Genomic DNA, 16808 nt, shown 5'->3' with positions numbered 1-16808 from the left:
ACTAACTCACTATTTAAAAAAAGTCTGTTAGCTCAATGCTAACACACAACGGGAATTAACATTAATGGGCTAATGGAAATGATCATCGAACTGCGCCCCCATCCTAACATAAGATCCTCTTCACGTGCTTGTAAAATGACATGTACACTTCCTAGTACAGTCTAAATGCTTTATTGTCACTTACAGAACTATAGTGAGCCTTAAACTACCAACTTCTCTAACGATGGTCGTTGGCACTTGGAGCACAGTGACATCATCGGCCTGGTGAGAGGTTAAATACCTGGATGTCTACACCAGATAGTTGGACCAGTCCCAGCCTGGTCCTGGTCCTGGTCCTGGTCCAGTCCCAGCCTGGTCAGATGTGTACATGAACTGATGAAGCCTCTTGGATGAGAGGTGAAACGTCTTCCTAGACAAATAACCAAGTCCAGTTGCTTTTGACTGAAATTGCTTTGAGGATAACGACGACCTGGACAAATGAGAACATTCACAGGCCTAAAACCACGTGCCAGTTTCTCTTCCTGCAGCTGGATGAAGCATCCATTTTTAAGATCATAACTGACGTTTAGAGAGATGTAATCATGTTTTCAGCGCCCGCAGAGGACACGCCCCCGGCCTTTCAGAGAAGACAGCACCATTATGATCTTCAAACCATATTTTTATTCATACGTGGCGATATTTTAATTCATTCAAATCTGTTCGGGTGGTTAATGACAGTCATTTTCTGTACGTGTGACCAACCCACTTTTGTCATTGCTTTACACAGACTTTAAGAAGTTTAAGTTTAGGATTTGAATTCAGCTAAGGTTACGGTTGTAATTAAGATTAGGGTTAGGTCTGGGGTTTGAGGTAAAGACTGGAAGGGCCTCACAAGTACAGTAAGCTGTGCTTGCGACAAAGAGAGAGAGAGAGAGGAAGTGCTGATGTGGCTTCACGCTGGCAAGGTGCTCCGAGCTGCTCGCTGAGGTTTGATTTATGAGTCGCGTTTAACGTGCAGGACGGAGCCATACTGGAAACCAATGGACCGGAACGCAAGAGAGATAAGCCAAAATATCCTGTCCAGACTCAACTATCACTGCCAGAGAGAGAGAGAGAAGTATAGACAAAGAAAAGAACTAAGGAAACAAGAGGAGAGGAAGCAGGAAGAAGGAATGGAGGACAAAGAAGCAAGTAAAAATGTAAAGAGAGATGGATGAACAGAGGGAGGAGTGAACGAAGGAGAAAAAGTGGGAGGAAAGTGAGAGCGAGTTTTATCAGTCAGATTCCGAAGTACAGAACATCTGTTTCTCATTTAGGTTTTTCTATTCAAGCAGAGAAAGTGTCCGCTCAGGCTGTCTGTCAGGCCCTAGAGGACCAGCAGGACTTAAACTCTTAATATGTGATCTCTTTATATGTATGTGCATATATCACTGAGAAGAGGTAAAGAGTGAATGGTGAAAGAGGAGAAAGGGAATGAGCATGATAAAGGGATGGTGATGGGACAAGAGAGACCTGACCAGAGTTCAGGATGAAGCAGCTCAAAGGTCTTCTTCCCTGGGACTTTCTCTCGGTCTCCTCTCTCACATCACTCTTTCACGAACGATCATTCTCTTTTCTTTCCCCCAGCCTTTTCTCATCGCGGTGGCATGCATTTTAACGACTGATCTGTAGCTGATCCAGAGGACTGGAGAGGAGAGAGAGGGAGGATTCACAGCCCTCTTTCTCTTCCCGTTCCTCCGTCTCGCACGTTGAAGGATTGTGTTGCCGGACGGCTCAACAGCATACTGTTTCTGGGTGTTGTAGTTTACATGTCATCCATTATGCATTTGACATAATCACTTATCACAATGCCAAAACAAAACACGGCCGAGGACAGGTAATGGATAAGGATCCTGGAACAGAATCAGCTGCGTAGTGCAGGTGAAACACCTTAATGGATATGGCTGGAGTTTATTTTAGTCTTTGCCAAAATGAAAATAACCGAAACCAGCAAATGGGTTTGTTCTTTCTGACCTCCCTACAACTGTGTAGCCCCAAACAACAGCAATTTACAGACATACTGTGTATAGTTTTTAAAAGTTTCAAGTCCCACTGCAGACACCTTTTGAAGTATGTAAAAGCTACTCTGCTATGATTCATATTTTTCTGCATAGAAAGTTTAAAAAAATATATAGTCTGGAAGCACATCTACTCTTTCTCCCTCACTGAGAAATTGCATTTGACCTTGCCCCACCCACCGCTGCGAGTGCTCACACTCATGCTAGGTTGAGACTCTTTGGTGACTACGTTCTACTAGCTTCTGGAGGACGAGCAGGCCCAAGATGAAAGAAGCGTGCAATCAGCCAAAGGTCTACATGTTTAAGCCGGTTTCAGGCTTAAGAGGCGACAGGGCAGCGGACCTGCAGTATAGTGGGTGAAACTCAGAGCGCTGCGGGTGGATGGAAGAACGTGGAGCCCAAGCTGCCGGCCCATAGAGCTAACGTTAGCGATCTGCAACTAAGGTATAGTTTTTACGTCCTGAACCCGGCGTCAGACAGACCAGGACTTAGATGAGGAATAAGTCGTCACTAAAATCAGCGACTAGCTGACATATCAGAATGGTAATGGTTAGCGTCTTCTGTTACTTTCTGTTTGTTAGCTTGTTAGCTTGTATCTATCGGCACTGGAGGCTTCAGGTTTCTTTGCCGGTGTTGTGTCAAAGTCATTCCCCCGTCGAATAGTGTTTCACTTATCAGGCTGTGATTGCTTTATTGATTAGTGACATACCAACTATGCTGCCTGTGATACGTTTGAATGTCAAATTACCAACTTTTTTAAAAAAGTGCACAGACATCCCCTCTCTCGCCTCTCTAGTGACACATTTTGCTCAGATACAAGTCACTTTAGTCACGAGTCAGACATTTTAGGGGACAGAAACGGAGGAAAAACACTTTTTTAATGGAGGGGGACTTTCTTGACATTTTCTTAAGCAAATGTTGCTCAAACAGTTGTGATGGTGCATGTTCTAGAGGGTCATTAATTGATTTTAATGTGCACGTCAGTGACAAATCATTTTCAGCCACGTTCATGTTTTTCTATTGAAAACAAATCTATATTCATGCAATTCTTCACGGTGCTGTAGGCTACTTATGAAATCATTATTCTGTGCCTGCATTTTATCTTGTCTACAGACTCCAGTTAATTAGATACTCACCTTAAGTGAATGCATCTAAGTTGCGCGTTGTCTGAGGTTGAATCAGCACTGCATTCATTAAGATGAAAGGCCTGCCAGCCAAAAAATATATTTCCATTTGCTAAATGAAATCAACATCGTGCCACTGAGTGCAAAACCCTTTTATTATCAATGCCAAGATACAAATAATGATCACACACGTAACACAAAGCAGGTGGGAAGGTTTCTTAGGAAGCATTACAGCGACTGAAAGTTCAACTGTTTGTTCAGAGTCAGTGTAACTGAGCCAGCCACAGGACATGAACCTAAAGGGTTTATGGGGGGGGGGGGGCAGACAGATGTTGATACCTGACAGCCAGAAGCTCCTTGTGTTTGGAAAGCCGAGCAGAACAAAATGAATTCTTGCCTGATGGTCGCGTTCAGCAGCTTATTCATGTGCGTGAACACCAGAGAAGGTCAATTACGGTGAAAAGTGCCGACAAGCCCGGCGTTCTTTTTCAAACGTAAAGGTGACCTGTCAGCCGACTAGTTTACCAAACTCTGTTTACAAGCTTTGGTTCACTTCCATACACAGTGTAAAGATCTGAGCGTAGGTCGATTTTAGGCAGACCTTAAATTGATGAATATGAAACTTAAATGCACTAAATTAATTTTCAAAAATTAGGATTTTTCCAAAATGAAACCAATTAACCACAACCATACAGAACTCTGTGTGTGAATGCGGGCTGTTTCTCTCTCTCTCCTCTTACAGTACGGGACCTTTGAGTCAAATCCTGAGAATTTGGTGAAACAAATACTTAATTTCTACATTTTTGAATCCACTACCTCTATGTGAATATATTCAGAAGGACTTCAGTAAATGGACGTGTACTTATATTGCGCCTTTCTAGTCTTCTGACTACTCAAGGCGCTTTCACAGTGTTTGTCACATTCACCCATTCACACAGACATTCACACTGATGGCAGTGGACATCTACATACCATCTCATCTATTCTAACCATACACAACCATGCGGAGCACGGGGAGCAATTCAGGGTTCAGTGGCTTGCCCAAGGACACTTCAACATGTGGACCGGGGAAGGTGGGGATCGAACTGCCAATCTCTCGAATGGAGGACAACTCACTCTATCACTGAGGCACAGTCGCCCCATGAACTTCGCCCCCTTCACTTCAGTGACAAAGTTAATCCAGCACTCGTAAATGTGGTGCATGGTGGCATCCCATTGCTGCTTTCTAACTCTTACTGGCGAGGTACACCCCTCATTCCTTGATCTTCTAACTTTTTTCTGGTGGAGCGGATGTGAGTGGCAGTGTGATAGAAACGCTGTCACCAAAAGAAGAAGCAGAGGAGGCTGCTGCAGTGTCTCCCTCACACTTTCTCAAGTCTCTTCTTCAAGTCTCACTGTGGCAACTTTTCTGCCTCGGCTCAACGTTAACGGTATGCAATGCTTTTGGTAGACGGATGCGTATAGACAGTGTTTTTAAAACCTTCTAGACAAGAGGGTCTTTCTATAACATGAAATCAGGGTTTGCAACAGGCTTTGGCTGCGCGGACAAGTTGTTAGTCGTTTGAATTCATTGGTTTTAGCTTGTTGGCGGCCATAGTTGTAAGTAAAATGATAAGATAATGCCAGGCTCATTCTTTAAAGCAGCGTTTTCCGACCTGAGGGTCAGGATCATGCTTTACTTCTGTGTTCCTCTTAAAAATATTGGATAAAAACACTCTTGAGTTGAACTGGTCACAACCTTTGGACTTGCAGCTGTGATGGTTGGGAGCCGCCGAACGGAACAAGCCAAGTATGAACTTAAGAAAACTTTTCACCGTGATTCATACCAAAGAAAACAAACGGTTGCAGATATGAATCGCTCCATTTATGGTGTGACGTCAAACTGCAGCTTTGAAGCTCTCGCTCATTTACTTTCACTCTCGAGCTGGAAAAAACACATTCTCCACAGATATATTGTCATTGTTTTTAAGTGGTTTTTCTCCCAGAACTACCTGGATTTGTTTGTTTTTATCCTCACCTCCTGTCTTACACAGTATCACTCCTTCCTTTTGAAACGTAAATGAACTTACTCCGGCAGAGCCGTGGTTTTTAGTGAGTTAGAGAAGGTGTAATTTAGGGCACCAGGTGTGTATCCGCGCGCTTAGCAGCCTCCTCACAGCGGGTTTTGAAAATGCTCTTCCCTGAACCTGACAGTTAACGGCAGAGTAGCTGCTTTAACACACGCTGAAGAAATTGAGGTGATTAATTCTTTGGGTTGAGTTTTCTCCCCCCAGCTGAGTTCAGCGCTCTCGCTCTTTGGCGTTTCGCTGCCTCCAATTTAGACATCTGTTGTTTCTCTCAGGAGCCGGGAAGAATGTTTGTCTTGAGGATTGTGAGTCTTTACAAAGAAATGTCAAAATGTTTGTACACGATCACGTTGGGTGGGTGCTGATGCAGGTTTGTTTTTAGGGTATATAAGAAACTAATTGGTTTTTTTATGGGCTGGGCGTGCATGCATGCTTGTACAAAGTATTTCGGTGGGAATAGCTGATCATTACGCTTGTATGAGTCCGTGTCTGTTTTATTTGGTCCATTACAACGTGTGGGAAGATTGTCGACCTCCACTTCACCGTGTGTTGGCTCAATCTCATCCGTCAACCTCCGAATGGATGCGTATGGACGAGCCTTTGATGTCTGACTGACTTGACTTGGTGAACGATGGTGCGTCTATCGGAGGGAGAGCAGCGTATCAATTGTGGGCACATTTTCATCAGAGCACCAGAAAATCAATAATTGTCAGATGGGGTTTCTTTTCAGTTTGGAGGATTTGGATTGCACAGCAGTAAGTTCAGAATGGCAATAAAGTATTTGTGAAGGAATTATTTCACATGATTGAGCTTTTTTTTCCTCCTTTTTTGCAAAGATGTGTTGGTTTTCAAGGTAATTTACTGAGATGTAATCACTAAGTACACTAAATCTACTCAGATATATAAGAAGGGTGACTCATCCATACTGTACATAATATGTATGTATCACCAGTCATTCTGTCAATTTCGATGTATTTAATCACAGGTCACGTCATTATTCAGCTCTTTTGGGTCGTGAACACTGTTTTCAGAGACCAAATCTGCACCTTGTCCTTCTTTCTCCATAAAGCATCGACACAAAAACACCGCTTTTGACAACAGCACTTCCATCCAGGTTCATTTCTTCAGTGTATTGTTCTTATTCCTGCGGAAAGCTGAAAATACAGAAATGTATGGTGGATATATTTTCCCTGCCATTAGCACTGTGGGAGGTTCAACAACGGAAAGTGTTTCCACAAATATATCTGTGGTAAATGACATATTTTGGTAGTTGCTCTGAATCAACACACTTTGATCCAGACGGCTTTTCACTAACAACAGTCATACAGGGAGACATTTATTGCACAACCGGAAAACTCAAGGTACCAATTTCTCCAGCAGTAGCCTCAGTTGACTGAAATACAGCTACAGAAAGTGCTACTGCATGTATGATAAGAGGGGCTAAGATCTGGAGACTGGAGGAGATGACTAACTGAAGTACAAGTAGAGGAGACAGGTGGAGGGAAAGTGAGGACACGCTAAAGTAAATTACAACTTTTCATCAAAAAGTAACTCCTGGAATCTGCTGAACACCGCAAAATGGATGATATACAACCTCGTTGAAGATCCAAGGGTGGATTTTCCCCTTCAGGACTGGACACCACTGTGTCCCAACAACAGATGCGAAGCTGAGACACTCTGGCCTCAGCCAGACACAAAACAAATTAAATTTTGTTACGGTGCACTTACCTCCCCCCATCTCCAAGCACTCCTCATCAAAAAAACCAATTTTAGGAAGACTCAAGAGGTGCTCTGTGAGAAATGGACAGTTAGGGACCTCGATTGATGCAAATTTACTGATGTGTCTCTTTGTCTTGTCTCGTGTGTGTGTGTTTGTGTCTTTGTTTTATTTCTCTTCAGAGGCGCTTTTGAACAGGATGTGGAAAACGGTTACCACCAGCACCCTGATACCTGCCACGGTGAGAGCATGTTTTTTTTGTCTCAATGATTTACATAAGCAATAAAAAAAGAGAGAGGGAAAAAAAAACACCTATTGGCTATCATCAGATCCTGATGGCAGAGCGACAGCAGGCACAAGCGATTGCGGATCTAACGCATCATAATGGAGCATTACCAAGTATTTTTTTCAACGAGGGCAGCGATTCAGTTCATGGTGAAGGAGCTTAAAGAGTAGTTTGTCCGCCCCCGTTCGCAATCCCCGCTGGAATACTGTTCTCAATCTTTCCATGTTAATTAAGCATTCGCTCATAGAAGTGTTTTTTATAGAAGTGGGTTATTACAGCTCGTATTTTATGCGTCTAAGATGTGATCAGCACACAAACAGGATCAATTCCACAGTACGTGTTTCCCATTTGAAATGAATTCCTTGTAATCCAGAAACCAGGAATCTTAACGAACCAAACACTGATGTAATTTTGAATGTTTTCGTTTGTCTTTCTCCAGACGTCCTGGCGACCACTCGCAAGCAGAACACGGGGCTGGATTCAGCGTATGGTCAGTGGACATGTCTTTCTCTTTTCATTTAGCTGGTCACCACTGAGCGCTAACTGACTCAAGGCAAGCGAACTGAACTTGGCTTGTTTGTCTTTTCTCAAATGTGTGGTAAAGTTGGAGGCTTGTTGACAACCTGTCTGATTACTTGTGTTCCTTAGGGTTGGGTACGTGGATTACGGTACCGGTACACAACTGCCCCTTTATTTGGTTCTTTCTCTTTGTCATAAAAATAAAAATGTCATTGCAGTTGTAAGAGTAAGTTCAAACCTATTTATCCTGTTTACACAGAATATTTTATTATTTATTTAGAAAAATTAACACAAAATAAAATCGCTCATACCCCCCTCAACCCTACCTACAACCTCCAGCCTGTCAGTCTGTGTCCAGGGCATAGAGAATACTGTTGTGTGTGTCTCAGAGGAAGTGCAACCCACCACTTTCATTTCAATATTATATTATAATGGAGAGTAGAGTTTTAGAAAGTGTAACCACACTTGCGACCGCTTTCTGCTCGCCATGACTAACTGGTACTTGAACAAGCAGCAGAGGCAACGTAGTGTCGCTCCGTCTCTGCAAACATGCAGAGGAGAGGACAGAGTAACTTCTGCACACGCTCCAATGTGCGTAACCTGACTCCGTCAGATGGATTGATTCTCATTCGCTCAGCAAATCCATCTGGAACTTGGAGATCTTTTGGGAAGGGGCGAAATTATTGATTACTGATTGGATAAACCATCTGTCTATCACCAACATACGGGCTGAATCAACCAATCAGATGAACAAAGCGTATGACGTACTAACAGTGTCGAAGCAAAGCTCAGAAAGTAAAAAACATGTCAGTAAAGGATATTTGCCGTTTGCTGAACGCAAATTTATGGATAAAAGGCACAATTTCAGGTGCCCGGTCCATATTCCAACAGAAGGATCCAAAAGAAAAAAGCGTTAGCAAGCGCTTTGCTCGATAGCAGCGCTCATCTCATCCGCAGAAGCTGCCGTTATTTACACTGAACAGTCGAGTCTCACTTCGACCTGCCTCAAAACCAACGCTGGTTTTGTTGCGTGGGCAAACTTCTTCAAATTTTCTCCGCCGCTAGTTACCAGACTGATCTGCGAGTAAAATACAATGGATTTGGCACAGACTGATTTAACCTGAGACGGTACTCTGTAGTGCCCCCAGCCCTAGTATCCCTGCCCTGTTTGATTCTGTTCTTATGTTGGCGAAGTTGGTGTGTAAAACATGATGGCCAAAGCTATAAAAATAAGACCCATCGTATAAAAAAAAAAAGTTATTGCCCTATAGATATCCTTGAAGAACACATGGAACCTCGACATGCTCACTCACTCACACAAGAGGCTCAGATGTTTTCACTTATATGCTTACAAAGTAAATGTTTCTACACTTTACAACTTGGGGGGTTCCAGAATATTTCATTGAGGCAGCTGAATGGCCGCTGCCACCTCTCCTCCTCAGCCAGTCTGACAGCTGAAACATTGAAGGCATTGTCTCAGGCATCAGTTCTTTGGACCAGGAGCTCCGCTGGCTAGGCTGCTTAATGCCCTGTATCCAAAAGGATCATCATCCCTGACACGTCCCATTACTCCCCCACTGGCCATGCCGCACAGCCCCTGGCATGGCTGGAATAGAAATAAAAAGGCCGGCATGCTGGCTAGCTCTCTAGATAAGATTGTAGAGGTGGTGTTCGGACATTTTTTCTAATACTGCAATATTCAAAACCAGTCGTTTTCAATCAGATGGCTGTTGGCCAACCTCACTCACTTTTATCTCCACTATAGCACCCGTCTCAACTTGATGAGGACTTTTTAAGACTTGCTCAAAGTCATATCCCTTTGATAAATTGTGGCACAGGGGAGCTAATGATGCCGGTTGATCCAACACAGTGATTAGTATCAGCAAAGAACCCATCAGACTGGGAGATGTCAGCCATTACGGCTCAGCAGAACCATCCATCCTGCATCTCCCTCAGCCTCTCTCTCAGAACAGAGGCCACTTTGTCTGCCTGAGGCTTTGGCCCAGACCTCTGCGGCCCCACAGTGCCTCAGTAGTCTGCAAAGCCTTCCCGCTGCAGGAATTACCACCTCGTCAGTAGCAAGACTTGATGAGCAACCCTCCTGCTTTACCCTGCGGGGCTCTCATCACCCCGATGGTACACTGCACTGTTTGAAGTTCTCAGCACGCAGTCAGATTCTCTCTCTGTTGTTTTTTTGGTCTTTTTTTTCTAGCTGATTCACACCAATCACCTTTCAAGTCTCTGCACTAAAGACCAATTAACAGATCTCCTAGACAATGAAACACCCCATATGCCACACAAAGCTGTTGTCACACAGTTTCCGTTCCCTGTTCAAAGGCACACCAAAGGGGGGGACGTTTTCTTTCTTCCACTTCCCTGTCACCCAAACAATCGCAGCCAGCAGAGGGACGGGGGCGAGAAAAAAAACCTGTCTGTGTAGGTCGTCGAATGTTCCTCTGTTGTAATATGTCATATATTTTTTTGTCCTCAACAGTTAAAAGGGATAAACATTATGATCCTATGTGCACACTGAGAATGAGATTGATTCTTAATTCATAATTGTTATAAATTGAAGCAATGGAGTCCTGGAGCTACTGTCCGATGTGCCCGGGCCAAACACCCCCTGGTGTACAGTTTTAATTTGCCTGGCACAGATGGCAAACTGACGGGGCACCTCACTCAGAGTGAACACTGTCAACTGGCTCACAGTGTGAGAGAGAACAAGCCTTTTCCCTCCAGTCTGGGTGTGAGCTTTGCAGAATGCTAACATTATGGTTGGCTTATTAGCGCAGGAGCCCAAGCCAATAGCAGCATGCTGCTCGCCGGACCTCAAGGACAACAGAGAGCTAAAAATGCAATCAAGATGTGGAGTGTGTCATCAGGATAAATACTGTATGTTTGATAATACAAGGCCTGTGGCAGCAAAAGCCCAGCGTGTTTTCTTGGCACATGTTCCAAACGCGGCCGTCAGAATGTTTGGTGTGCCTCAAGGTGAGTTTCTTGTGAAACTGCTCGGCTCTCGGATGAGGCAGTGGAAAAGAGCCGACGGAAAAAAAAACACCACCTAGCCAGCCACCGGTATCTATTTCAACTTATCAGTGAAAACACCTAGCAGAGCGGACACAAAGGCGATTTAACGGTGGTCGGAGGTCAAGGCCATGTGGAGAACCAGGGCTTTAATGATTACTTCAGTGGTTTATGAACACTAGACTGCTAAGCCAGCAGTCATTCTGTCAAATCATGAAAGTGTATTTGGGTATTATAAAAAAGCTTGGCTGCAAAAATTCAAAAGCCATTCAAGAATGTTATTGTACTCTATTGTTTTAATTAGGGATGGGAATTGATACGCTATATTTGATACACCAGTCCCATTCTTTACGGATTCCTGATCAATTTAATGAGTGGAAAAAGACGACGAGCTACACAGGTTTCCAGCGTCAATGCAACCCTTTTATTATCTGAGTCTGAACACAGTGTAGATGAACCAAGAGAATATTTATACAGCTTTCTTTCGTATTTAGGTTTCAAGGAAAGCTCTGCTAAGCCTGCCTGCACGGCACTAATGTTCTTATAACGGCACTCTCCAGAGCGTTTCTTCTTCTCCACAGGTGTCTGGCGGCGTAGTTTTTATGTCATTGTTTTGCAATGTGCAACTGTCAGAAAAACACGAAGGCACTAAGAGAAGGTGTTGATAAGCACTGAGGTGTACGACTTCCAATTCCAATTTGTCGTCAACTGGAACCGGTGCTTGATTCCCATCCCTGACTTTAACATTTGCTGAGCCGAGTCTCCTCCAGATAGCTGTGTCATGCTGTTCAAATTCACAAAATGTGCTAATGAAATGTTTTTTTTCAAAGGACATGAATTGTTTTTGAGTGTGATAATAGCCGCAACTCGAGAATTATTCTGGAGAATTTTGGATATCATTGCAAATGTTGGAAAGCCGAAATGACGGTTTCCTGGAGAGAGGGGCTGTGGGTATCTAAGCAGCTGGTAAAGTACACTGCATTGAATGAATTAACTTGTGCTGTGTGTGCTCACCATGCTCACTGTCATCACTGGGTATTTATGTTATAACGGGTGATGGTTTTTCTTTCCACTCAGGACTCATTTCATTTCTGTGAAGTTGTTTCTTCCGGCTGATTCACATTTCACTAATCACTCACTCTGTTGCCCCCTCCCTCCTCCTCCCTCCTCCCCCCTTCGTTACAACCACAGGGAAGACCACACCCACAAGCGCCAGCACAACCTATCATGCGGCGGCATTCCCAAAGGAGGCAGGTGACCCTGAAAGAGGTACAGGTCCTGATGGCCCTCCCCCCGTGGGGGAGCAAGGGTCACCTGACTCGGAGCCAATCAGTGTGGAGATGGAGGGTAAGGGGGAGGGAGGTCTGTCCTCAGTGAACCTGCAGGGGGATTGCACTGCTGGGCCCCGAATGCCTCACCGTACGCTTCTAACCACACTGACCACTAACAAAAAAAATAATGTTTCACTCTCGTAGAACTGCACACATGCCTGCACTGTATCAATCCAATCATCCGGCCTGCATTTCCATAGCAACGGCACTCATTTCAAACCACTAATGTAAAAATGACAGCGGAGATGAATTTAAATCAACTCCATTGCTTCCTGTCCTCCATCTATGGCTGCAGGTTAACAAAAAAAACATTGTCTTCACGGTGTCTGATGCCGTTGAATAGCCGATAAGAAAATGTTGGAGGCTGACCATATAAGGAGTCCTGATGGTTCTCATGCATGTGTGCGGAAAAATTCTCCAAGGGTGAAATATCGCTTTCATTAGCTCACTAACACTTAACTCACTAGTCAAACCAATCACTTTCGAGAAAGACAGGAAGCATTGCTAATTGATTTTCTTGATCCGTACACCTCATCAGTCTCGGCGTTACATGACGTGATGCGGCTTCACTTAACGGTTCCACTGGATTAACAAGTCCTGTCGCCGTTCAAGTGGAAGGGACGAATGATAAGTGTTCGATATCACTTCTACCGCAGCGCACATTTCCACCAAACACACATTAACATGAAGAATAGTCGAGCAGGACCCTCTCGTCCCGTTATGTTCAGCCATATGTCTCGATGTGCCCCGACGCAGCAGCCGTGAATGTAAAGATTCAATGATTTGTATTAAATACTGCATTGGTTCTAATTAACTCCTCAAGTCAAGAACCTGAGTCTAAACAACACCGCTCCCTCGTGGCCTCTCCTCATGTTTTATTTAACTCGTCAGCACTCGCAAATATTCCACTGAATGTTTTTTTACAACACACTGAAAAAATTCAAAGCACAAGCCTGGTAGCATCTCTCTCTCTCCGTGTGACCATTCATTTGCATTTATAATCTGCATTCCCACTCGGCAGGACACTGTTAAAGTCCTTTCTCTGTGCAGTTAACACAGACTGAAAGAATAGAGAGTCCTGACGTGAACTTCCAGGCTAGCTGCTGTTCCAGTAGTTTCTGTACTTCAACCACATCTCTCGCTGAGCTTTGATCTGCTTCTCTAAAAAAAAAACATGTGCCCTGGGGTCAGTGTCCAGGATAGATGAGTGTTCTTGATTTTAACAAAGTTGAACAACAATTATCCACATAAAAGAGAACGGACTCCACCAAAAACTCCAAGGCATCGACGGCACACCGGTCGTCCTCAGGGGGAGCTAATCTTTGCTGTCTTAAAGAAACATTTCCCTTTTCATGTCCTAGCACCAGGGTGTCGGTTTTTCCTGTCAACATGTCCTTGATGATTTCAATGTCTAGGAAAAACAGGAGAAATTCTAATCAAATAGTTTCTCTTCACTGAGCTTAAAAACAATTAATAGGCAGGCTATATAAAGAATGTACATTTATATACATGTTTTATTGAAAAAATCGGGTACTTTTGCTTTTACATTACAAATAAAAGAAGTCCACAGACTAGTCAACAGACTGACATGCCTTATAACTAAATCAATCAATAAATATTACACTAGCTGACGTTCTTTTGGGCAACATGTAAATAAATACATAAATCCTTCTGCGATGAAAAATACATTTAGGCCTAAATGGCTCATAACATGTTAATGACGGCGTGCCGCTGCCGACTTTAAATCAAATCGTTTCCATTTGACCTTTTCTCAGATGAAATAAAATGTAATAAAAACTCTTTGAAAACAAACGGAAAATAACCATAACTTATTGTATCAAACAATATGAGATGTTAGGTGTTGTCTTTCAAAGATGTACCATCCCTGTCTATACACGTGGAGTGAACTTCACCACAAAAACAAAGTTTATCAGTAGTTTGATCTGTTCAGCATCAGAAATAGGGAAAAATGTCCAGAGTCCAAGGTGGTGAAGTTAAATTGGAGCAACCTGTCATTCCTTTAACGTTAGATCAACTAAGATGAGAGAAAAACAACAAATCCTCATTTCAGAAGGTGCGATCATCCACTTTTTTGGATTTTAGCTTGAAAAAACAATTCATTGACGAATATTTCAGCTCTAAAGGTTAAACCGTTGGGAGGGATGTTGGTGATTTGTGTAATTACATACGTCAAAGTTATTTTGAGTGAGGTTTCCTTAACTGTGAAATTGAAAGATTGAAGTTTTCAAGTAAGCTTTCTATTCATACGTTATTAAAGGCATCGGACCTGTAATCTCTCTGTAACCGACTCCTCCACATTTACACCACACCGTCCGACTCCTCTAATAAATGACGTGACCTGTAAAACTCCAACCAGTTCCTGAATATTTCATTAACATCTTGATCTTTATGGGCTCGAGTCTCATTATTTCTTCAATTTTTAATGTGGTAGTTAGTTTGCGCTAATACTGATTAACATCACCGCGGCGGGAAGTGCAACAAAGCGTCTCTGTGACCCTCACATGATTGCATAAAGACGCGAGAGCTGCAGAGCAGAGGAGAGAAAGTTTGGGGCTTTAATTCCCTTCTGAAGACTAGAGTTCAGGGAGAACAAGGCGGCATGGAGCGTGTTTTTGTCCTCTGCTTGCTAGCACAGGCAATATTTCAGAAGTTCATAAATCGTCAGCGAGAGGAAAGGAGCTTCCGTTCACACAGACAGACTCTGCGGCTGCAATGATGAGCTCCTCAGGCTCAAATGAGAAAAGCCCATAATAAATAAATAACCAGCAGAGGCCCTGAGCCAGGCAGTCAAACAACAGTGGGGAGAGGAGGGGGGTGTAGGATGTAATAGAAACAGCAACGCAATCTATTTCAGCCAGAGACTGTGACGCTGCCGGTTCAATCAGAGGAACTGGGCGGGCAGGTTGATAAGGAAGGAGAGGAGCTGGTGTGGAAGTAACAGCAGCGCGCTTCCAAGAGGGGCCTCCAATCTCTCTCAGTCCCTGTCCATTTCTCACCAGATATCTGCTTTTCTATCTGTACCGTCTGTAGACGCTCTGCAGCTGTGTCACAAATCTCCCAGCAGCCACATGGTGGGCCTGTAGACAACCGTACATAGATGGTTGTCCAGTAAAGAACAGCTCGTCAAGAGACAAAGATGCCTGAGAATGAGTAGCACAACACAGTTACATGGATACATTTATATCGACATTGTGACAAACAACATTCTCTTCTCTTTACACCAAAACACACCGAGTTAGCGCGCCAACTAGCCGTCGGGCTATGTTAGCAAACCAGGTAAAGACCTGTAGATTCAGTCAGAACGATGAGAACTTTAAATAAGACCGTGTCGGTTTAGTGCACGTTTAGTTTAGACTTTGTGTCACTTACATAAAAACACTACTGACGCACAAAACTGATGAAATGACTTTGCTAATGCAGACTTGTGTCATGATTTGGACCTGAGACTTGACTGGCTCTTCTGAGGGAACAGACACTGGCGTGCACAGACTTTTTGATGGGCAGGGGCGCAAAGGGAAAAAAGTGCACATATAGCACGTCCTTGCCCCTGAAGAGGACACTTTAGCACACGTTTTGGCTCCTAGAGTGCACTTTAGCACACATTTAGGCTCCTAGAGGACACTTAAACACACATTTTGGCTGCCATGAGGGCACTTTAACAGGCGTTTTGGCTCCCAGGGGGAACTTTGGGCTTTTTTTTTTTACCCAAAGTGCATAACTATTTTACATTCATTGTGTATTCGTCCGTGAGTGCTGCAAAAAAAAACACTTGAGTGCACAACTGTGGCACTTTCAGTGCAGACACTAATGGAGAACTGCTGCTGCTGACGTACTGCTTTCATCACAGGCCCGATGTAGACGAGAGACCTGAAATCCTGACTTGGACTTTAAATACGCTTAGACTGGGCCTGCACGTGCCACAGAGGCTCTGAAAAGCTCAGCTCATCTTCTAAAGACACTTTGTTTTAGAGAAACGTTATTTTCCCAACTTAACCACACAGCTGCCTAACCACTAAAGGCCTTTTATCACAGCGGACACTCTGACTTATCATAGCAGTTAAAGCACAGGTGCTACTAATAACATTAGCCGTGGCTCTGTGACAGCGCGGCAGCAGGAACAATACCAGGACCATCAAACTGAGGCAGCTAAATGGAATTCAGCCATCATTCATTTCATTATTTACACCTGTGCTTTCCTGCTGTGACATGTCAAAAGTCTTGTTAACACAAGCTTTCCCTCAAAGTCAGTGACAGTTAGCTAACTAAATGACATGGTTTACAATTACCTGTCTGTTTAACTCTCTTCAGGCTGCCTCGAGAAACCCTCAAATCCAAGACAAACATCTAAAAGCTCAGACAGTAGCACATTAGGTCATTAAATATAAGATTAACCAAGCTAAACCCCAATCTTCTTACACATATATTTATTTAAACTAGCAGTTGGAGTTGTAGGATAGTTGGTAAGCCAGTGACTATTTTACACTGTTATTTCCAGGCTGTGGAAGAACTGCTCACCTTTATTATGTGTGACAGTTGAGACAGACACATGACGGCTCAGGAAAAGTTTCCCCAAGTTCTTAAAAGTTCTCTTTTCAGAAGACATCTCTTGAAGAACATATGAGTGGAAGCAAACCATCTGTCAATCCACTTCACCCGCAGTGTCAGCGAGATATTAACTCTG

The 16808-nt window shown here is 43.6% G+C and overlaps 1 protein-coding gene across 3 annotated transcripts in view; it reads left to right on the top strand.

Moving 5' to 3' along the window:
* sema6cb (semaphorin 6Cb) overlaps positions 1-16808 on the top strand; it is a 170169-nt gene that overhangs the window by 141346 nt on the left and 12015 nt on the right. For 2 of the 3 annotated variants that reach the window (XM_083918212.1, XM_083918213.1), the window contains 3 exons: positions 7126-7184; positions 7669-7719; positions 11967-12122. In XM_083918212.1, coding sequence (XP_083774338.1) covers positions 7126-7184; positions 7669-7719; positions 11967-12122 — 266 coding nt within the window. The remainder of the gene's footprint in view (positions 1-7125; positions 7185-7668; positions 7720-11966; positions 12123-16808) is intronic. The other variant, XM_083918214.1, reaches the window with a different exon arrangement.

The sequence above is a fragment of the Echiichthys vipera genome (assembly GCF_963691815.1).
Source record: "Echiichthys vipera genome assembly, chromosome: 8".
Taxonomy (NCBI): domain Eukaryota; kingdom Metazoa; phylum Chordata; class Actinopteri; order Perciformes; family Trachinidae; genus Echiichthys; species Echiichthys vipera.
Note: the sequence above shows the minus strand (reverse complement) of the source record. Positions and strands in the feature narration are given on the sequence as shown.